At 35.2% G+C, this 22,372-nt stretch overlaps 3 protein-coding genes across 9 annotated transcripts; 1 reads left to right on the top strand and 2 right to left on the bottom strand.

Annotated features, from left to right (window-relative positions):
• The first annotated feature begins 2,822 nt into the window (after positions 1-2,822).
• On the top strand, positions 2,823-5,313 carry LOC142524773 (pentatricopeptide repeat-containing protein At2g22410, mitochondrial-like). Its single transcript, XM_075628866.1, has one exon. The coding sequence runs from the start codon at positions 2,860-2,862 to the stop codon at positions 4,852-4,854; it is 1,995 nt and encodes a 664-aa protein (XP_075484981.1). The 5' UTR covers positions 2,823-2,859; the 3' UTR covers positions 4,855-5,313.
• Positions 5,314-5,484: 171 nt separating this feature from the next.
• On the bottom strand, positions 5,485-8,263 carry LOC142524775 (uncharacterized). Of its 5 annotated transcripts, none has more exons than XM_075628870.1 (4): positions 8,221-8,263; positions 7,280-7,492; positions 6,402-6,656; positions 5,485-6,315 (listed from the first exon to the last, which is right to left on the bottom strand). In XM_075628870.1, exons 2-4 carry the CDS (start codon positions 7,326-7,328, stop codon positions 5,639-5,641), a joined length of 981 nt encoding a protein of 326 aa, XP_075484985.1. In that variant the 5' UTR covers positions 7,329-7,492; positions 8,221-8,263; the 3' UTR covers positions 5,485-5,638. The 5 variants fall into 5 exon arrangements, with proteins under 5 accessions (XP_075484985.1, XP_075484983.1, XP_075484984.1 ...); XM_075628868.1 differs by lacking the exon at positions 8,221-8,263 and adding an exon at positions 8,018-8,209; XM_075628869.1 differs by lacking the exon at positions 8,221-8,263 and adding an exon at positions 8,057-8,207.
• A 2,378-nt stretch (positions 8,264-10,641) lies between these two features.
• On the bottom strand, positions 10,642-21,909 carry LOC142524259 (protein ENHANCED DISEASE RESISTANCE 2-like). 3 transcript variants are annotated; one of them, XM_075628155.1, is made up of 25 exons: positions 21,790-21,909; positions 21,427-21,568; positions 20,978-21,216; positions 20,641-20,715; positions 19,925-19,978; positions 18,705-18,770; positions 18,471-18,574; positions 17,312-17,379; positions 17,109-17,225; positions 16,967-17,007; positions 16,728-16,828; positions 16,423-16,518; positions 15,719-15,783; positions 15,542-15,613; positions 15,251-15,406; positions 14,171-14,394; positions 14,030-14,069; positions 13,777-13,931; positions 13,573-13,674; positions 13,349-13,393; positions 13,124-13,264; positions 12,155-12,250; positions 11,942-12,043; positions 11,152-11,273; positions 10,642-11,063 (listed from the first exon to the last, which is right to left on the bottom strand). In XM_075628155.1, exons 3-24 carry the CDS (start codon positions 21,119-21,121, stop codon positions 11,154-11,156), a joined length of 2,184 nt encoding a protein of 727 aa, XP_075484270.1. In that variant the 5' UTR covers positions 21,122-21,216; positions 21,427-21,568; positions 21,790-21,909; the 3' UTR covers positions 10,642-11,063; positions 11,152-11,153. The 3 variants fall into 3 exon arrangements, with proteins under 3 accessions (XP_075484270.1, XP_075484268.1, XP_075484269.1); XM_075628153.1 differs by having other exon boundaries at positions 20,978-21,568; XM_075628154.1 differs by lacking the exon at positions 10,642-11,063 and having other exon boundaries at positions 11,076-11,273; positions 20,978-21,568.
• Between the last annotated feature and the right edge of the window lie 463 nt (positions 21,910-22,372).

Genomic DNA, 22,372 nt, shown 5'->3' with positions numbered 1-22,372 from the left:
TGATTATTTTTACGGTAGATAGTTTATTTTCAAAAATACAATGATTTTACGCTTATATGAAAAATGTTATGAATCCAGTGGACACGCTGCCAATAACATGTGTTTAAGGGACGAAAAAGAGTCGTAAAAGTGAATAAAAACATGTTGGAAACCGAGAGAGAGCAAGGAGAGAAGCCTAGGGTTTTCTAGGTTCAAACTCACGTGCATGGCTTCAAGGGCTCAGCCTTGTGCAAAGGGGCTCACAGCTCGGCTAGGGCTTGGGTTGGGGCATGTGCTGGACGTGGTTCAGGGCTAGGAAGAGTCCTAGCATGGCTAGGACTCTTTGGTCGCAGCCTAGGAGGAGTCCCGTGGAGCAAGGACTCCTCGCGCGAGCTGTTGGGGATGGCAGCAGCCAAGGATGCTCGCGGCTAGGGTAGGGAGGTTCAGGGTCAGTCCTTTAGGGTCTAAGGAAGACGGTCAAGGGTTGAGGCATGGGCTGGTGTGGCTTGGTTCGGTGATGGCTCGTGGAAAATGGGTAAGAGCATCAAGAGGCGCGCGACTGCTGTTTCTCTTCAGGTGGCTCGTGGCGCTGGTCTAGGGGTCTAGTCTGGGCTTGATTGGGTCTGGGCATGGTCCAGGGTTGGTGAGGGTCAGGTGGGCTCGGTGGTGGCTCGAGTAGAAGAGTCCTAGTTGGCTAGGAGTCTTAGGCGAGAGAGAAGGTTAACGCGCAGCTTTGCATCTTTTGTGCAGAGTTCGTGCACAAGCTAGGGTCAGGTTCTAAGGGTCAGGGTTGGTCAGGAGGGTACCTAGATGGGTTGGCTAGGGTTTGGCTCAAGGTGGCTTGGCCGTGGCTCGAGTAAATTACGAGATGGCTCGGTGTTTTCTTATAAGGGTCAAAAAACAAGAATTAAAGAATAAAATTGTAACCATGGGTTTACGGGGGTGGTTCATGGCTCACAAGGGTAGTTTAGGTAATAAAAAGTCTATATTTAAAATTTGGGATCAAAATATCAAAGTTTTAATTTATTCGGGAATTAAACGTCTCATGAATTGTTAATTAAAGAATTAATCGAAAAGCCTCGAATTATGCTGAATAAAATTATGAAAATTAGATTTAATTTTAAATAATTATTTGGGGTAAGCTCATGTCATTAAAAATAAGAAAAAATCAAAATCGTAGAATTTTACATCTAGAGTCAAAATAGTCATTTTACACTTGAGAAATACGAAAAAGCTTGGCAGCGTTCCGAATTATCATAACGCATGTTAAATGATTTAAAATGATGATTTTGATGAAAATATGATATTTTATGGTGTATGGCAAAGCTGTGCAATTTTTACTGTTAAAATGCTATTTTTGAAAAGTTATGATATTTTATACTTTTTAAAGAAAAGGAAAAATATTTTGAGGGATGTGAATTGACTGTGACAAATGATATATGATATGTGGGGGGATCTGTTCTAAGAAAAAACGATGTACTTACAATTTTGTGGGATGTCGTGAGGGAAATGGTCCAAAAGGGACCCCGTTTAATGGACAAGACCCTAGAGGGACCCCGACAAATGTATTTCCATGGTGGAGCCTAGTGTCCGCCCCCATGGACCATTTGGAGCTGAAGACCGATCAGTCGACCAAAGAATAAAGGCTAGTCACTTTCAAGGATCAAACTTCACCCAAAAGGCTGACATGAAAAGTCTACACGGTCGCAATGCAACGGTCTACACATGAAAAGAAAAACAAGAAAGTGTGAGGTTGAAATTATACTTACAGAGATAGCAGGAGGAAAAGGAATCGAGTGAGAAAGGTGAGGATTGGGAGGGGAACTAAGGAAGGGTTTAAAATTGGGGCAAATCAGGGAATGGCCAATCATTTGGGAAATGTGGAGTAACTTTCTAGGAGAGGTGTGCAGGAGACGATCGGAATCGAAAGGTTGACGTTGGCGGCGACTGTAGAATTCGGGATTGGAGAGTAGAGCGGTCCGCGAGCGGAGGCCGGAGCTCTATCTCTGCATCGTCTTGTCTCGTCTCTTCTCGCGGCCGGAGATTTTGAGGCCAAAACGGCTAAAAACTCGATGTTACAAAAGTGGTTTTCCAAGCTGAAGTTGATTTAGCTTGTGCAAGAATGTTTATAGATAAAAATGTGTGTGAGACGGTCTCATGAGTCGTATTTTGTGATACAATCATCCATGAAAAAATATTACTTTTTATGCTAAAAGTATTAAGTTTTATTGTGAATATCGGTACAGTTGACCCGTCTCACAGATAAAGATTCGTGAGACCATCTCACAAGAGACCTACTTATCCTTATATTACTAATTATTTAAATAAATAGGAAATTTGTAAAGTTAATTTTGATCGCATGGTATTCGAGTTGAGGATGAGTCGAGCATTCGATTATATGACAATTTTAAGTTGGTTAATAAACAATTGTGTATTTGAATAGAAAAAATTGTGAATTTGAATTTCACATCTAATTCTTTTTTTATATTAGATTTTTTATGATATGATCTCATATATTTATAATTATGAGATATGTCGATTCAATTTATATAACGAAAAATAATGCTTTTGAGATAAAAGTAATGTATTTTCATAATAAAATCGGATAAAAAATCTGTCTAACAAAATTGATTAATTAGATGATCTCATAAAAATTTTGTTAAATTTTTAAGGTTTTGTAATTAGTAAATTTTAAATTTAATATAGTGAATTGCAAGTTTTTAGTTCATGGATTCATTTAAATCTAATCATTTAATTTTTCTCTCAAATCAAATATTCCATTCAAAACGTAAGAAAAGAATTCCAACCACTTCTTAAATAATAATAATAATAATAATAATAAATGAAGATTCAACGGGAGATACATGATCTGCGCTGCACATGAAACTACTTCGTCTGCCTTCAGCGAAACAAATTTTCCCGGCACAAACGTTTGCCAACTTCTCCTCGGACTCCAAGAAATGGAATTCAACTCCAAACCCGAACCTCAAAATCACAAACCCAACTCTCCTTCTCATAGAATCCTGCAATTCCATGTCCCAAGCAAAGCAAATTCAAGCTCAAATGACACGCACTGCCATGTTTTTTCACCTCTTTCCTGTCAGCAGACTCTTATCTTTTATTGCCCTGGACGAAAATGGCGACTTCCGTTACGCAAATGCCCTCTTTTCGCAAATTCTTGAGCCTAACGCGTATGTTTGGAATACTGTTATCAGGGGTTGTGTAAAAAATGGGTTCCATGAAATGGGTTTCCGTTACTTCGTGAGAATGGTTAGGGAATGTGTGGAGATGGATAAGAGAAGCTATGTTTTTGGGCTGAAAGCTTGTGGGGGTTTGGAAGATTTTAGAGTGGGACATTCAGTGCATTGTAGGATTTGGAAAGTCGGATCCGCGAGAGATGTGATTATTAAAAATGGTTTGATTCACTTTTATTGTGAGAGTGGAAGTTTAGTTGTTTCAGGTAAGATTTTTCGTGAGAGTGAAGAAATTGATGTGGTTTCTTGGACTAGTATGATAAATGGGAACGTGATAAATGGATTGGCTGATGAAGCCTTGAAATTGTTTGACGAAATGTGTCGAGGTGGAGTGGATCCTAATGAGGTAACAATGGTGACTGTCTTCTCAGCATGTGCCAGAAAGGGGGATTTGAGGGTTGCGGAGCGGATTCATGCGTTTGCGGAAAAGAAAGGAGTGAGATTTAGTTTGAATGTGATGAATGCTGCATTAGATATGTATGCTAAGTGTGGGGGATTAGCAAAGGCTAGAGAGATTTTCGATAATATGGAAGTCAAGGACGTGTTTTCATGGACTAGTATGGTTAATGGACTTGCGAAAAGTGGGAATGTTGAATTGGCTCGTGAGTTTTTTGATAAGATGCCTAAGAGGAATGTAATTTCGTGGAATGCAATGATAGCTGGTTACTCGCAAAACAATAAGCCTATGGAGGCTTTGGGACTGTATGATGTAATGGAGAGACAAGGATTGAATCCCATGGAGAGTACTTTGGTTTCTGTGCTCTCAGCTTGTGCTCAATCCGGTTATATGGATATAGGCAAGCGGATTCATGATAACTATGTTAAGCAAAAACGAATTCCATTAACTGTAATACTAGGTAATGCATTTATTGATATGTATGCTAAGTGTGGGAACATTGACATTGCCAGGGAGATCTTTGATGCAATGAGAGAAAGAGACTTGGTGTCTTATAACTCAATGATTGTCGCTAATGCATCTCATGGTCATGCAAATAAGGCTCTCGATCTTTTTGAAAGTATGATAAATTTGGGATTTAAGCCTGATGATATCACATTTGTCGGTCTCTTGTCAGCTTGTGCTCATGGTGGATTAGTCAAGAAAGGTTGGGGTTATTTCCAGGACATGGAGTTGTATGGTTTAGTTCCTGCTATGGAACATTATGCTTGTGTGATCGATTTATTTTGCAGAGTTGGGCTTTTGGATGAGGCTCGTGAGTTGATAAGATTGATGCCTCTGGAACCAGATGAAGCTATCTGGGGGGCAGTTTTGAACGGTTGTAAAATGCATGGAAATGTTGAGTTAGGGAAGTTTGCTGCGGAAAAGCTGATGAATTTGGATCCAAAAGATAGTGGCATCTATGCACTTTTAGCAAGCTTATGTGCTAACAAGAGTAAATGGAGTGATGTAAGGATGACTAGAAGTATGATGAGAGATAAAGGTGTTAAGAAGACCCGAGGGTCTAGTTCCATAGAGGTTGAAGGCGAGTTTCATGAGTTTCTAGTAGCGGATCAATCACATCCTGAATCCAAAGCCATTTACGAAGTTCTTCAGGAAGTTCTGTTGTTTTCAAAGTCGGACGATTATACATCATGTACTGGCAATATTGATGCATATCTTTGAAATCACGTTTGGAAGGCAAGATCATGCAACAAGATGAAGAAACATTTTTTTTTTTGTAGTTTGCTCAAATTTGTGATCGACAAATAATCATTGAACTAGGAAAGCTGGTATCAATTGTGGATCATGTTAGAAGCAGAGAAGTTTCTTCGCCTCACCTCAGATTGGTACCGTGTTGAGACAGCATGAAGTCTTGACAAGTCTTGCGCCTTAGAAGTATTTTAGCAACAGCATTCTATATTTAGCAAAGCATTTTTGAAGAGAATGAATGTGCCAGCTTGGATGTTTTTTCATGTTGAGATCCTCATGATTATGGAACTATGCTCAATAGACAAGATAATTTTGTTGAATGTTATATTTAATCTTGATGTACTTGAACAGTCTTCGGTACATGGGATTGGAGTTTTTCAACATAGACAATTTCAAGAAATTATACCATGGAATTAAATACCCGTCATTTTTCATATTTGCATTTAGATGAATGGCCGTGTACTAATGACACAACTCACATGAACATGCAAGGGCCTACCGAATAGCGGATGGTCGCCCCCTCTCAATCCAAATCTTGGGTTCCCCCCTCCTCCCTTCTATACACATGGAACAAGAGATTAAACAACTATGAAACGGAAGATCTGGACTAAGACACTGATTAAAAAAGTAAATAGTTTAAACATGATCCTAGAAAAGCAAGAACGAAATAGCAAACTGAGGCAACTTTCAGAGACAAAACATGAAGTTAGCTACAATCTATTCAGTTCTGACTTGATACTAAAGTATAGGTTTTCGCTCAAGATCGTACCTTACCAACTGCTTTGAGTATCTTACCAAATATATATTCCACAGGAACACAAGCTCTGGTCAGTACTACCTCTGCTTTCTTGGAATGGCATGGATTCTTTGGTAGCTTCTCTCGCTTGTTTCGCACATTCTTGGAGATGGTATAAAAATGGGAATTCGTGACATAACATACAGGTGTCCTCCTAGAAGTTCTCCAAACAAGTCGATGAAATCTACTGTTCCCTCTGTCATAAAAAGGAAGAAAAGTATTGCAACTGTCACTTAATGTTCCAACTTCAAGAGGATATCCTAGGATTGGTTTACCATTCCCATGACTCGTTAAACAAACAAATGGGACATGTTCTTCTCGAAAGCTAGCTTGAACAGTCAAATGCACATCGAATAACACTGTCTCCATTATGTCAGTCATATGCCTGCCGGTGTCTTCCATAAGAGCAACAATAGAAGATTCAGCAAGTTTTCCCTCCTCAAACTCCATCTTTTCCCCAGTGTGTTTGTCAAATTCATCTGTATTTTGATCTTCCCGATCTGCATTTATATTCAGTGCATCATTGATATCAAGCTCTATATTTTTCAAAATGACATTCTTCTTTCCACAGGGTAAAACAAATGGGCTTCTGTTTAAATCAAAAGCTTTCAACTTTGTCTTCTTTTCCTTCAGATCACCTATCATTTGTCGGCATGTACACAATCAGATAACCAAATTGCATTGGTTTTCTTACATTAAAAAAGAAAGGAACAATAAATATTACTTGAATCTTGGGTTGTTTCAATGATCCATGGATCTTCAAAATCAGCAGCAAAAGAATCATATTTTGCTAAAATTGAAGAAGCTTTATCATCAGATATACCAGGATTGTTATCCATCTTGAACAAGTAGGACGGAACACCAAGTAATTCAGGATGAACATCTGAGCTCTCCAAGTTACTTTTATCATCAGGCAAGTATAGACATCTGCTCCTCTTTTTTCCAGCACTTGTTCCACCCCATACTTCACCTGTTGAAACTGTAGTTACACCACTTTAATACAGGCAGTGATAAATTTTTTAGTAAGAGAATAGTTCATTTGGCTTTAAAAATCACCAATACCCATCCATCTGCTCTCAGCTACAAATGTAGGAATATACTGAACTGATTTAAATCATAAGATTAGGTTGCTTGCACAGCTGTACTTCCCTTAATTAGCCTCCATTTGGATTGAAGGACTTCATCTCAACAATGGATTTGAAAGTTCGGTTTAAAATTACTCCAATAATTGAGATCTGAAATGTCTTGGTTTTGTTGGAAAAATGTTTTAAAAGTGAAGATGATGAATTTTGAAATACATCGATTTAAAAATTAGCCAAATAATTTGAGTGAATGTGCATTAAAAATTTGAAACCCAAATCCATCGAAAAGTAGCCATACAGCTTCCAAGACTCACACAAGAATGCTAATCTTTTAGAAAAATTTATCTGAATAATTAACTCTGAAAAATAGGGCACCAAGTTAATGGTCTACGTCTCATTTTGCTGCACAGATTACATTGAAAGAGAAGCATTTGTACAAAACAAAACATGGTGTGATGGTACATCAAGAAAGCGAAAACATCTTCTCTCAGACAATTTTTAGGTTGAAATGTTCAGATACCTGCATATTCGAGTTCACTTCCAGGTTCTTCTCCCACAAAAGCTTCCATGGCAAGAAACTCCAGTGATGAGTCAGGTTCTTTTGTAAAGTCACCAATCTCGCTGCATTTGAATCCTTTCACAATCTTTCAAGTTCTTGAATGCATACCAATCCCGGGAAATTGAAGGGCGTGTGTTTTGAACCAAACAAAACAAACGGAGTCTTGTCCTAGAGCTATGCGGATGACAAACACCGACAAGAACAAACAATCAACTAGAGTGGTTTTAAGTTAGTTGCAAGAAATTGAAACCATATATTTATGTTTCTTTCAAGCGATCAAGCAGTAATGCAGCATAAGCACACGTTGATTAAAAAAAAATCCCAGTAAAGGCAACATTATGAGTAAATTCTCTGCTGACCCAAAGATACTTTTACGAAAATACAAAAACTGAAGCAAAACACTTAAAAGTTGCGACTGTAAATACTGAAATGAACAGCGAAGCGATCTGAATATTATTATCACATAGTATTGCAAACAATAATTTTATCAATGGAAGAATCAGGCATTTACAACAAGAAAAACTAAAAAACCAGAGAACCCAACAAATAAAATAACACAAGCTTGAAGAATCCCGATCCTCTCGTCTCCAGCCGCATTCTTGAGAAAATTTCTTAAACACCAAGATTGTCACACTCATGCACAAAGATTCAAATTAATCAAACCCACAAATAATACACTAAGAACACAGTAACACAAACCAGTAAGATGTGAGAGCTGAGATTTAAGCGGAGGAATACAGTCTGAAAGTGCGATTTTCTGGGATGCTTATGCTTTCTTTCCTACGCTATTCCTTTTGTGAAAGATTTTTTTGCGATATGATCCCACATTCAACACACTCACGAGGCTTTTTTTCCTCTTTTTCATGGTTTTGCAGAGACAGTATGCAATGGCGCTTCGCTACCTGTTTTTTGAAGGTACGAACCGCTGTGTCATTGTCCTTTCCAATGTTCCCTTTTTTATGTAGCCAAAAAAACCAAAATCATTAGCTTCAAATATATTGTATGTTTTCTATAAGACAGTTTTTGCATTTCTTTGACCTTAAATTGTGTGTGGTTTAGGTATACGTTGGAAAATGGTTGCCAAAAATTAAGGCAAATTTGGAATTTAAAATTTATTCATACATAAAAAAAAACGGAGTATGTCTCTTATGAAATGGTCTCACGAATCTTTATCTGTGAGATGGGTCAATCATATCGATATTCACAATAAAAAATAATACTCTTAGCATAAAAAGTAATACTCTTAGATGAATGACTCAAATAAGAGACTCGTCTCACAAAAATGACCCTGTGAGATCGTCTCACATAAGTTTTTGCCAAAAAAATGACTACTATATAAATAAATTGAATATACATTATGTTCATTTATTGAATGTCATCAAATGCATGGTCTAAAGCAATATTAAATTAAAAATAAATGAAAATATAATTTGAAAATTTTATTTAATAAAATATTTAAAATTATTCTATCTATTTGTTGGAAAATGGGTGTGGAAAATTATTATTCTTTTCGTCTCAATTATATAGCTTGTTTTGTTTTTCACACATATTAAAAATGTAATTAGGAAAACAAAATATACATGCAAACTTCCTAATAGACCATTATTTAATGATACCGGGAATACAAGTTACAATCACCAACAATGAAAGTTGAATACAATTATCTATTCTATCTATTCTATTTTATTAAAGTTGATGATATGATAGAAACCGTCCGTCAAGAACACTAAAATATGTATATCCATTTTTACCCCACCATTATGGATAAATTCATCAAAATTGTTTTCTATCACTATTTCTTACAATTACATTTTGATTTTCATTTAAATATAAATCAAATGAATTATAAAAAATATTGTACAAGAACGCAATGCGTGAATCGGTATACTATTATATATTAAACAGAGGTATATTAGTAAAAGAGTTTATTAGATGTAAAAAATGAATTATATTTTTGGGACATATGAAAAAGGGAACATGAATTATATAATTGAAATCGAGAGAGTACAAGTTTTTTTGTCTTTGTATTTGTTCATTTCTTTGTATTGCGATGTTGGAGGAACCATATTTATTGTATAAGCGTGATTTCATGTTGGAAAGTCATACAACACAAAATCCAATTGGAATGGAGAAAACAACAAAAAATCGATAGAGACTTGCTAACAAATAATTTCTTTATGTTATCATTTCACTAACAAGAATTCATTGTAATACAATATATATACTGAAAAATAATGATGAATAAGATATATTTTCTCTGCATATAATTTTACTTTTTATTAAATATTTAAAAAAATATTCAACGTGCTTCGATACGCAATGCACATGTTATTTACTAGTATATACAAAAACTTAAAGAAAAAAAAAATCCGAAATTTGAATTGTAAAATCAAGTCCTGCTGCTGTAAAAAATATATATATATTGTATTACATAGACTAAAATTTATTCATGATTTAATTTGTATTCTTGAAATTATGGGTAAACAGATTAATACTTTGTTGGCAGGTTAGTAATGATTTCGGTATACCAAGTAGTAGCCGAGATTAGTATAAAATAAACAGATCAACTATAATAATTTTGTTTAGGTTTCCCTCATTGTTTTACAAGTAGATCTTTTGTGAGATGGTCTCACGAATCTTTATCTGAAATACAGATCAATCACATCGATATTCACAAAAAAAAGGTAATACTCTTAACATAAAAAGTAATATTTTTTCATGGATGACTCAAATAAGAGATTCGTCTCACAAAATACGACCAGTGAGACCGTCTCATACAAGCTTTTGCCTTGTTTGATGGAAAAATAGTAATTTCGGCCTTATATACTTAGTCGTTGTCTCATATGGTTGCTATGAATGTTAATTTTATTTTATTTACAATTTTGATTAATTATCTTACATAATTCTGTCAGATTCAAATATGAGATTAATATCAATATTTTCGAAATAATTTATCAAAATTTGGAAGATATAAGATTAAAACTCAATTTTAATGACATAAAATATCAAAATCATAAATAAATAAATAACAAAAATTACAATTTTGACTTTATTTTTTCCCCTTTTTTCATTGTTCCTCCGGAGATCAGGTTGATACACGTAACCACACTAGAGGTACGCTCGGATTGCAGTTGGGGAGGAGCACAATCAGTTTTAACTTTCAAAAATATAATTTATACACATTTTTTTAATAAAAAGAAACAACCGCCGAACTCGGTTAGCTTATTACCACGAACAGTTCAATTTCATTGTCTGCAATGGTAAAAAAATGGATAAGGTGAATGGTGAAAGTATTAGCCAGTAATTCAGAGTAACTCAGATTATGTATAAACCAAAATAAGGGAAAGAAACAATCCATATGTTTATGTACAAGAATCTGAATACATCATGGGCAAACTCAGATTTGAAGGACATGCAATAAATAAAGTTCTTTTTTATGGTAAAGAGGATAAATCTGTCACTTTTACAAAAACTACAAGAAATTTATTTAAAAATGGGATATCATTACTGCTGGCTTCTGGTTTAACCCGCCACTGCCTGCGTTTAGTGTATGTATCTTGTATGGTAGATTAATACACTCGTACCTAGCAATAGTACGTAGCAGTAGGGTGGCAATTCAAGTGCAACAAAAGTCTGCATATGCATACTTACTTGCACAATGAGTTAAAGCTTAGCCATCCACAGATGAGGTATAACCACCACTCGCATTTCATAGACTTGAAGTGTTGTTTTTGCGAAAAATCGTCTGCATTGGAGATTCAATCAAAGTGATGAATGCAATGACTGTGTTTGAAATATATAGTACGATATATAATCTTAATATAGACAGTCACCATCATTTAACTGAATCTGAGGTATCTGTTTCAAGTTTCGGAACAATCGCAGAGGATAATTCTATGTGTGAAACTCGGATAGCACCTATTAGCCTCTCGGGCAACTCATCAGTGGCGTTAGCCTGAGAATGTCAAGAAGTTCAGAAAACTTGTCAGGGGCATGATCATTTGGTTTTGTTTTGATATATTGATCTGGAAGAATTATGGTTTGTGTGTATTTCAAAGAGCACAAGAAAGGCATCATATTCATGATAAAAGTGTAGCCCAAATGTGAATTGTAACATAAATGAGCAATAATTCAAGCGTGAATTAAAATAGAAATGAAAATATAAGAGAAGGTGAAGGTCGGAGCGACTCAAAATAAGATCAAGGCTAAAAATTGAAGACGGTTTCGGCACATGTTCAGGACCAATCAATATCAGAATCTACTAGACTGAATATTCATATAACATGAGAGATATACCAAAAATAACTAGCACGATATAGAGGAATTTAAATGATATGAAAAACACTGAGACTATAAGTTCACACAAATGCATGATCGGATGAGAGTTCTTTTTAGCCAAACTCAAATAGTATTGGACGAAGGCTTGTGTGATGCCGATCTGCATACTCTCATTCTCCAGTAACTATACAGCATCCCCTTTCTGTAACTTAACCCAGTTTTCTAGATTACAAATTATGGACCTAATGAAACGACCGCCAAAGAAAAAACAAAAATTCTTAAGAATAAATTCAAATCGCGGAGTTTACATCCATCAGCAACATGAGATATCAGTTAAGAAAATACCTGTACAAGAAAAGCCATGTCAACGACAAGTGTTGTAATCACACCGATTACAAGCCCCAGGACTCCATTTGCCACAGTGGAAGAACCGATATCAACATCAATCTACAGAAATATCATAAATGAAAAGTTTCAGGTGATATGACTCGAAATGGCCCTCGTTGAATTGAATTTAAAACATGTAGAAGATGTTTAAAAACCACAACAGAATCTTACTTCTAAGTACTTGGGACCACGAATATAGTTGCAATCGACTGCTTTTCCAAGTAAACATGGGGTGCTTCCAACACTCTGACGTACAATCCAAGAGCCCTATGATCATAGTTGTAAGATATAGTAAGATTCACAAAAAGATTAAATTAGAGGGAAAAAAGAGGCAGGGGAGATCTCAATAAGGACAATAATCGCAATAAGTGTTCCTGTAAATAAAAAATAATCTGAATGGTGAGTATACTTTCACACACATGGATTTCCATTACAAATGGTACAAGGAGAAGTGTCAAGGGCAAAAAAGTCGTTATTGAACAGTTGATGAAGCGGGTTCCCTTAACATACATATTTATAGTGATGTAAACAAATCAAGCCATTGTAGCTTCGAAGCTCGATTTGGTAAAAAGGTTGTTTCAGATCGTTCATAAATTTTATCGAGATGATATAGTTAAAATACTAAAAACAAACTGAAAAAATTTATTCAATTTTTTTTAAAATTTTCTTTAATAAATATTTGGTATTAGATTTTATGATGGTGTTATTTTTATTTTGAATTTGAAAGTTAGATGTATTTTTTACATTCACTTATGTATTGAGTTTATGTTTTGTTGTTGTTAGGTTTGTTGTTTTGATTATTAATGAATGAATTTATTCTTTCCTGTCTAGTTTAGAATTAGTTTATAGAAATACATTCTATTGTATACTCGAGCTCGATTTTATTTTTAACGAGTTCAAACTTGAGCTCAATTATATGTTTGACGAGCTCAAAAATAAACCCGCGTAACGATTAGATTTCGAGCCAGATTCGTTGATCATGATAAACGAGCTACTAACGAACAAAGCTCGAGTTCTTCGCGAAATCAGTAATCTCAAAACGAGCCGAGCTCAAGCCTGATACTATTCGGCTTAGCTTGGTTCGTTTACATCTCTCCATATCTACACGTCTCTGCAAAGGAATAACAAGATGAGAGATACCTTGGGTACTGATGGAATAAGCTTCAGTCTGCTATTGCGAAACTCATCATCTCCATCAACAAACCGCTGCAAGAGAGATCCTGGTGCTAATTCTTTAGCGACAAAATAAAAAACCATGCTATAGTGGGTTGATCCAGGTACCTGCGAGAGGAGAGTGAAAATTTTAGAAATCCACAGCACCAGATCAAATTACTAGAATTGATAACAAAAATGGCATCGACTCACTTGCAAATTGAAAACAATAGAGAAATGTCCTTTATCTGAAGCAATCTGAAAAAGGAAACACAAACCAGATCATACGAGATTAAAAATTTCAGTAAAAGTTAATTAGAAACGGATTATAATTTAAGTATTTAACTAACTTAAAAGAATTGACAAATCAAAAAAAAAAAAAACAGCAGCATTAAATGAAATGAATGCAGACACTGGTCGCCACTAGAGAAGCTTACTTGTGCTGCACAACCATGGCGTCTGGCAACATGATCCATCCGTTTGGTATCTTTGAACCAATCTACAGCAACAAGATCCATAAGATGCTTACCTGCAGGAATCTTTGAAGAAATGTGGCGGAAATGATGTGAGGTCAAAAAGTGACAGTAGGCTACCTAAAACACTATCAGAATGTGTGCATTAAACAAGAAATAATAAAATACCTTTGATTTGTCATAGCAAAAATTCCTGCTACGAACTCTGAAGTTGTTTCCATCAGATAATGTCCAACAGTCCCGAGCCTTATCATTATCATTACGACGAAGATTACCAGAGAAAATAGACAGATCTATTTGGTTTTGAGGTTCTTCTTCGTATGCTTAAAAAAGATATAGAGTTGCAAATATATTTCAGTTGGCATTAGTAAAACAATAGTACATGATCAGAAATTACAGATAATAAGTAAATTTTATCTACCAGTTCTTCTATCTTCAACCTCAACGGCAGAGGGCAAAACCTGCAATATTGTAAACTAAATGAAACAAAAATGAAATTGCAAAAGAAAGACAACTTTATAAACTTGTGTGGTTCTCATAAAAGCGCAGGCATAGGACAAACCTCCTGATCATTTCCCTGCAAATCTTCATCCTCATCAGAGAATTCATCCATCAACAAAGCATTTTTATTTGCTGCATATATTTGTTCAAGAGAAGGACTGCGGCGAACAGAAGACGATTTTTGGCCCTTCTTCGAAGAACTGGAAACCAAAGTCATGTTGACCATAACAGGAATTCTAGGAGCTGCAGTCCTTTCATCAGTTTGAGAAAAGTATTCTCGCAATCCTGTAACAGTGAAAAATGAAAATTTATCACCATTGTAGAGAAGAAATTCACCAGGGAAACTTTTAATCAAGAAAATAGGTCTGGATTTACCAAAGAGGGAAATTTCAAGGGTAGGGACATGTAATGGCATGCCCCACATCTGTAATTATAATTTTATAGTGGAATTAAACATTCAAAATCAAAAGAAATATTCTGAATTATACATGGCTCTAGTATCCAGAAAAGGAATGCTTTGTCAGTTGTCCCACTCAGAACAAAGTTGAGGCCAAGGAGAAGATGAAGATGAAAATGCTCGAGATGGCTGGAGGTATCGTGATAGTGGGATGAGGAAGAAGAATGTCATCTGAATGGGTAATGAAGGCAGATTTCAGGCACTGACAACAGACAATTGGTGTTTGTGGAAGAGGGGCTTACAACAACTACCTAATGTCACACTGAAGGAGGTTGACAAGAGATGGAAGACTGATGGTTTCACAAACAAGAGCTTCCCTCAGCAGTTACATACAAAACAATATTTTAAAGTTTCTTTTTTCAAAATGAAAGGGTAATGAATAAGTTGGCCAGAATCAAACAAGTATATTCTGAAGAACTTGAAGCGGAAACCTCAAAGCCCGAGAAACTCTCAAACCAGGAATCTCAAAGTCTTAGAAGTCCAACCTTAATTTTTCGCCACACAAACGACAGGGCTTTTCTGAAAAGATTGATCAACTACGGCAAATGAAAAATGAATGAATGGGGAATGAGGAGGCCATAATGCTATATGGGCAGTTACAGTTCACGAAAAACAAATCCAAGACTGCAAAAGACAGAACACATCAATTCAAAAAGTACAAACCATTAAAAAATAAGATCTCACCAGCAACACTATTTAACATCTGAAGAAGACAGTGCTGCTGAAATGATGAAACATATCCCACTCCCCATCCTTTTAGATCAATCTGCATAAGATGCTGAACTTGTGTTCTGGGTCTCCCATTACGTGGTTTCATAGGTGAAATGTTAAATCCTCCACCTGAAATCGGCAGGAGGTGAGCCTTAGGGCATGAGAATTATTCTAGAAGGAAATATGATAAAAATTCCATTATGTCAACACTGGATCTTGTAAATAGTTCTAGGAAACTTGTTGATTTAGCAGTGAAGTGGTTACTCTCAATATTAGCTCGCACAAATCCTGGTTGTCGACCACAATTATCATGCTCCCTGGAACGAAATAACACAACTGCACAATGACGAGGAAGTTTGGATGAAACAAGGAGAACTGATATACAGGAAAAAGTGAAACTCAAAGCACACAAACACAGGAAAACCATCAGAAAAGATTTACCATAACTCCCATCATCATTTCGACGCCAGTAGCGTACATAGCAGAGATCACGTGGCCATACAAACCTGTTGTATTATTTCACAATAAAATGAAGGAGTGTTATTATATTAGAAAACAACAGATGACATAACTGACAAATAAGTAAGCCATCTAAATAAAACTTATGCATGCAAAAGGTGGACAATTTACATCGCTCAGGTCACTACTAAACTGTTTTAACTACATAAAACCATCTACTTCAACCAGAAAACAACGTAAAACAAAAAGAACAACTGTTAAATAAATTTTGTCAGATCATAAAGCAGCTCCATATAAAAGGGCAGAAAGTGACAGAGGAATCAAGAAAATCGGAAAAACTATCTTGGGATCAAGAGAATAAACATTAAAGGATCCATAACCAGCATCTGATACAACACTTCCATGCAGAAGAAAAAAACTGCACCCCTACTTAAACCAAGAAGAAGAAGAAGAAAAATCACACCCCTTTTCTCATCATGGTAAGTAGAGGTCAGCCAAGCACAAAATTCAGTGAAAAAAAAGAAATGGTAAAAGTGATAAACTGATACTCAAATACAATATGATCCAAAAAACTTAAGGCTGCTATGAAGTACCCACGCCTAATAACTATTGCAGCACGAAACTTAAAATGGCAACAGAAGAACATGCACAGATTGGACTAAAAGAAATTTATGACGACATATTACATTGGAAACCAGTCTAATTGAAGCCTGTGGTATAATATAGCAGTATGACCATCTACTTCTTCAACTAAGCTACCGTACTGGAAACTGCAATCCCACCTGCATAAAAATAGATTTTTGTCAATGTGTGCCACAAATCCTGCAACTCTTAACACATAAATTTTTGACAAAGACATTATCTTCTTTTGGTTTGATTGCATGAAAATAATTCAGACCTCATCCAAGTCAATCTATTTCAACGGGTAACAAACACACAATAGCAAGAATTTTCCAAGCAAATGTTTGAGTAAAAAATGAAAAGAACATACTCGCATCGTGTTGCATCCATGCTCATGACTAGCTCAAATATTTCCTCACAAGTAGCTTCCACTACCCCAACGGCTTTCATTGCTCTACTACAACTCTTTGGCTGTACCAATAAACTATATGAGAAATCAAAAAAAATAAAAAACGATGTCCAGCTAATTCATTTAGGCACATTGAGAGGTAGATATTTTTTTTAGGCAACAATATTTTAATTGAGAGGTCGATATTAGAATATCCTTACAAGGAAATCCACTTCAAGAAGCTCTTCAAAAATCCGAAGACCTAAAATTCACATTAAAAAAACATTGTTTAGAAAATGCAGTATAAGATTATTAATTTTACTCATATATCACAAATTAAGTCAATTAGTAACAACAACAAACCATTTTGGCACTGAAGAAGGCGCCAATATTTTCTAGAAAATGCTTGATTGCTTGAACTTTGATTCGCTAAGTCAGAATCTAATTCCTTCGTCCAGTCAAAAACAGACTCTGGGGGACCTGTCAAATGAAAATTAGTAATTTAAATTCAGTGAAGATTGCAACAAGTCTATGGAAACCAAGACAAGATAGAAGCCAGGGAAGACCATTTCCTATAGTTGTTCTTCGCATAATATGTGAATGAGAATCATCTTCATCTTCGGCGGCACTAAACCTATAATAAAAATGGAATGTCAATCAGACCAAGCAACATGTGAAGTAACATTTGTTTTAAGTGGTTCTTGTGAGGCGATAAAAAAATCTGTTGAGAAGCAATAAATCATAATTATCGGATAAACAGTTAATATTCACAGGAAGATATCCATGGATAATAAAAGGAGTTTGGTAAAAAAAACTAGAGGCAATAACCTATGCATCATCAGGAATTGCAAAAAGATATTGTCAGAAAATCATTGAGAAACCCTAACAGAGGAATCTAAAAGAGGCTCGTCAAATATTAAAAATACACTGTATGAAAGAACATGGGTACACCAACTGAACACTCGAGAACCACTCTCTCAGCTAACAAGATAGAGGAGACTGCTGGAACAACAACAGTAAAAATGGGAGTTTAAATGTCTGTGTTTATTTTTTTCCAGAAGTCTACTTGAAATTTTGATTTACATGACTATCATGTTTATCAAGTTTTCAAATTGGTTATTCACAGAGATATTATTATGGTTGTAGCGATGTAATTTCTTTTACCTAACAAAACATGCTCTATGCAGTCCAGAACCCCAAGAACTTCAATAAATATGTGCATTAAATTCTGACTAGCTCTCCTAACACACTAGAACTGTTTGAAGCTACCTCGTAATAAGATTCAGCATTAATTCAAAATTTCAAATGTATCTTTGAATTTTAACATTCTAGAGTCAATCTCCATTAACAAATTGTTTTGGATTTTCTTTTAGTGCAGAAAGACTAATCAACGAACTAATACATTCAATTTTATTAACAATCTAATCAAAGAGGTTGGTGTTCTTCTTTAGAAAACCAGACTTATGCAGTTTTTCTCTCTAAGCATAATAATTTTCTGGCAGCATAATACAACTCCACTAAGCCACTCCCTTCCTGCATGAAATTATAATTTACCCATTTCTTATAGAGGTCTAGAAAAGAAAATTAGCATTCTAAAAAAATAGCTCAACAGAAGTTTAATGCAAACTTTTGCATAAGCATACTAACAAAAGCGCCATACTAGGTTATTGTTTGTAATTAACTATGATTGAAGATTCTCCTTTAATATTAGTAAATAATACTTACTGACTCTCGTGATCAGATGATGAAGCATTTCTCCCATTATCCATCCCAGATTTATATTCAAATGAATAATATTTGTTGCCATTAGTGGCTTGGGACTCTTGATGCTGCATGTCACCATATCAAAATAAAAAAGAAAATAAAACATTTGCATGGGTAAGGGTTCAAGAGCTCAATAAATCAAACGAGCAATGACTGGAGTGTAAATACTGAGAGGTGGTAATAAGATGAGAAGACCTGATCAATAACAGATTCTATTTTTTCTTTCCAAACGAGTGCCTCCTGAATATTGAAAGCTGCCATCTGGAAAATGTGACAAAATTTTGTAAAACAGCTATAATGTCAAACTAAAGTTTGCAGGAAATAAAGATAAGTAAAGAATTCAATGAGGAACTTCAGTGAACAGTTACCAAAAGGGACCTGGGTGCATGTTGTTTGTATAGATTGTAATTCATCTATGGACCAGATTGTCCATAATCCTACTCATCTATGATTAGCCTTACTAACATTTTACAATCAGTATCCCATGAACTAGGCACATCATGTCATTTCTTTGATATACACCGTAAATAAAAATATCCAAGTGTTCCAAGTATGATTTCATGCCAAAGTATGCTGATCTCTTACTCGTAAATACACACTAGGATACAACACAACTCTTTTTTCAATTCGTTATTTAATTCATATTATTTTCTTACGTATGTCTAATGTTGAAAAGCTTGTAGTGTTATTTTGTGTTCAAAAAATAAATGGAGAAATGGTATTTTCTCTACTTGTAGACGTTAAAGTTAGGTTATCCCTCATCTTTACAGCCCTTATGCTTGCCTTCCAGATATTCTTGCCCTCTAACTAGTAGTTCAAATCACAAATCATTCAAGTAGAGAAAAACAACTGAGATAGTAGCAGCTGCTAAAAATTCAAAACGTCACAGCAAAAAGTAACTCTAGAAAAGCAAAGGAAGAATGAAGCATCTAAATTCCAAGTAAACAGAATCATAATCACATACTAATGAGAACAAACACACATTCATGAATCATGTAAAACTACTTAACTAGAGAACACTTGGCTCGTGATCTGTACATCAACCTTAAAATTTAATATATGTTATATTGGAATAAGTTCTCTTCACATCAAATCTTGGTATATTTTACAGATCACACTTATTGGGCATCTCACTTAACGCAATCAACAAGTAAATATTTGAATGAAGAAGTTCCATCTTAAAAATAATTTGACAACAGACTACAAGTGCAATATTATCTTAATCGCTCTAAATGATCTCAAAAGGTGCAGTAAACATGTCCAAACACATTATTAATGTATTTGAAAAGGGAAAAAGATTACAAAATTGTGGATGAAATTTCTTTGCATGTGTAGTGCAGGCAAAAACAGTTACATACACAAAAAAACTGTGAAACCAATATTAAAGTCTCATTAAGCTTTAAAAAGTTACGCACCGTCATTCGATGGTACTTCTCTTTCTTGTTGTAAACAGACAACACGTAGACCATCTGCCAAAACAATGAAGCAAGTAAAAAATGTAAGCTATTATGAAAGAAAACATGTGAGAACGGTTTCAGTAATGCAACTCTTTCAACAAAACATAGTCAAAACTTTATTGGCATTTTTGGATCTTTCAACCATCTGAAACACATTTTTGTTGGGCATGATTCACACCACTGAGATACTCTGTCACAGATCGTTAATCAACCTTACAACATACATGAAATTCATCCCTAAGACCTTGAAATATATTTAATGACATTTCAAACATTCCTTGCCTCGCAAACAGTGAATCAAACTTACAATAAAACATATGATTTATCTAAAACTGCTAACTAAATGTGTGGTGCTTTATCTAAGCCTTTTAATCATCAAATGTTTCCTTGCAATTAAAACCCAGATGAAAATACTTCGAAAGTGTGATACCGGACACACTCGCTTATCTTGCAAAGACTAGCATAATTATGAGCATTGAAGTACTGTTGGTGGGAGATATTTCTCCAACAAAAAACAACGAACATTTAATCAGTGACTTCTCATCCCATCAATGTGCAGCAAGGATAAAATTAAGACAAGAAACCAAATACCATAAGGATACCCTTTTTACTATTTAGTGATTCTGAAGGCATGGTACACAGATATACAGACAAATATATCAAACATAGCTCACATGTCCATGATGGGTCTTCAAACCCCGGTCCTCCACCCTGCAATTTCCATCTATCAAAAGGGTTTTGATTGGAACCTGGTCATGTAAGGAGGAAACAAAGCCCAGAAATTGAGTTGAGTAGAATAATTTCCAACAGTTAAAACAAAAGATAAATATAAAAGAATAATCACAAGCATGTCAACCAATAAAGTCTCCTAGAATGTGAACCACGTAATAAAAAACAAGTCCTAGATTTCCACAAACACGCCACAATGTGTTTGTGGAGAAACAATGGCAATCACGGATTTCTAAGAAAATACAGAAAACTGAAATAGAGATAAAATTTCACTGCATTTACCACATTATCTTGGGGCTTCTTCTTATAATAAGCCAACAAGCGAGACTCCAGAACAAAATATCGCATGTGAATGTATGATCTACCAATCTTCCTGCGTCCATATCTCACCATCCATCCTTCATACACCACCTTCGGATTCGACATCTCTCCCAACTTCCTGTTTCTCGTCAAAATTCACTTTGAATTTTTTTCTCTTAATCTTGGAGCTATCTACTGTTCACTCCTCTAATATGGTGCAACTAAATTCACCAAAAATGTCAGAGGCAAAGACCACATCTTCGCTTCGGAAATCTCAACAAAATCATAGGAAGGCAAAGAAGACAATTTCAAAAACAAACTGCTGCGATTTTTCCAAAAACAAAAGTTGAGAAATTGACAAATATATACATATATATACATATATATGTATATATATGAAGAATAACAAAAGAATCAAATCGCCCACTCACAAGGCAATTACTCAAATTCACCGCCCAGATTCAAACACTTCAAACTTAAAAAGAGACAACACTACCCCCAACCCACATAAAACTAATCACAAATTCTCTCCCGGGTTGACTCAAACAGCAACGATCTGCTGCTCCCAAATTCCTGAAACGAAAAATTCAAAATTTTAAAACAGAATAGTATGGTACAGAGAATATCCGCAGCCCGGTCCTCAACTCTGTAATTGTACACAAACGTACACAAATATAATAAACAATTTAAAAAAAAAAAACAATAAAACGTGTACGCGCACACACACAAATATACGAAATCACATATAAGATATATATAGAGAGAGAGTAGAGAGGGAATTTAAAGAATTTTACACAGAATTGGTGGCGGTGGAGCCAGAATCTTCACAGTTCGTCAGCTAAAATCCCATAATCTAATCAAATGAAGACAGATTTCGCAATGAATTTTCAATTGCCAGGCAACTCAATTACCGCTCAGTGATCCGGGCCCACCTCCCTGTAAAAAAAAAAAAAAAAATTGGCTCGAAAAAATCCGAGCCGTTGGATCGACCCCTGCAGGACCCCTGCAGACAGTGCCCGCAGGGATAGGGTCGATCGAACCGCGTAATACAGAGTGGAAAAAGCCGGCAAGTCTACCATGAATTTGAAAAAAATTATAATTTAATTTAAAAAAATTAAAATGCGATAAAAATGTTTTTCCTTTTTATTTTTTTTAAAATTTTGTCGTACAACAAATAGCTAAGCCATGATTTAAACTGTGCTACACTTTGTTCAATCAAGTTTTATTAGAAAAAAATTATTAAAAAGTAAGTTGAGGTGTAATAATTGGGTAGAGCGATGAAACCATGACACTTAGATTACTATGCAGTTTAAAATATTTGAGTTGCATCAACTATAGTTTTTTGGTAAAGTGACAAGTGTCATGAGTTTGATTATC

Source organism: Primulina tabacum, chromosome 14, assembly GCF_025594145.1.
Source record: "Primulina tabacum isolate GXHZ01 chromosome 14, ASM2559414v2, whole genome shotgun sequence".
NCBI classification, from domain to species: domain Eukaryota; kingdom Viridiplantae; phylum Streptophyta; class Magnoliopsida; order Lamiales; family Gesneriaceae; genus Primulina; species Primulina tabacum.
The sequence above is the reverse complement of the archived record's forward strand: the minus strand, read 5'-3'. Positions and strand labels throughout refer to the sequence as shown.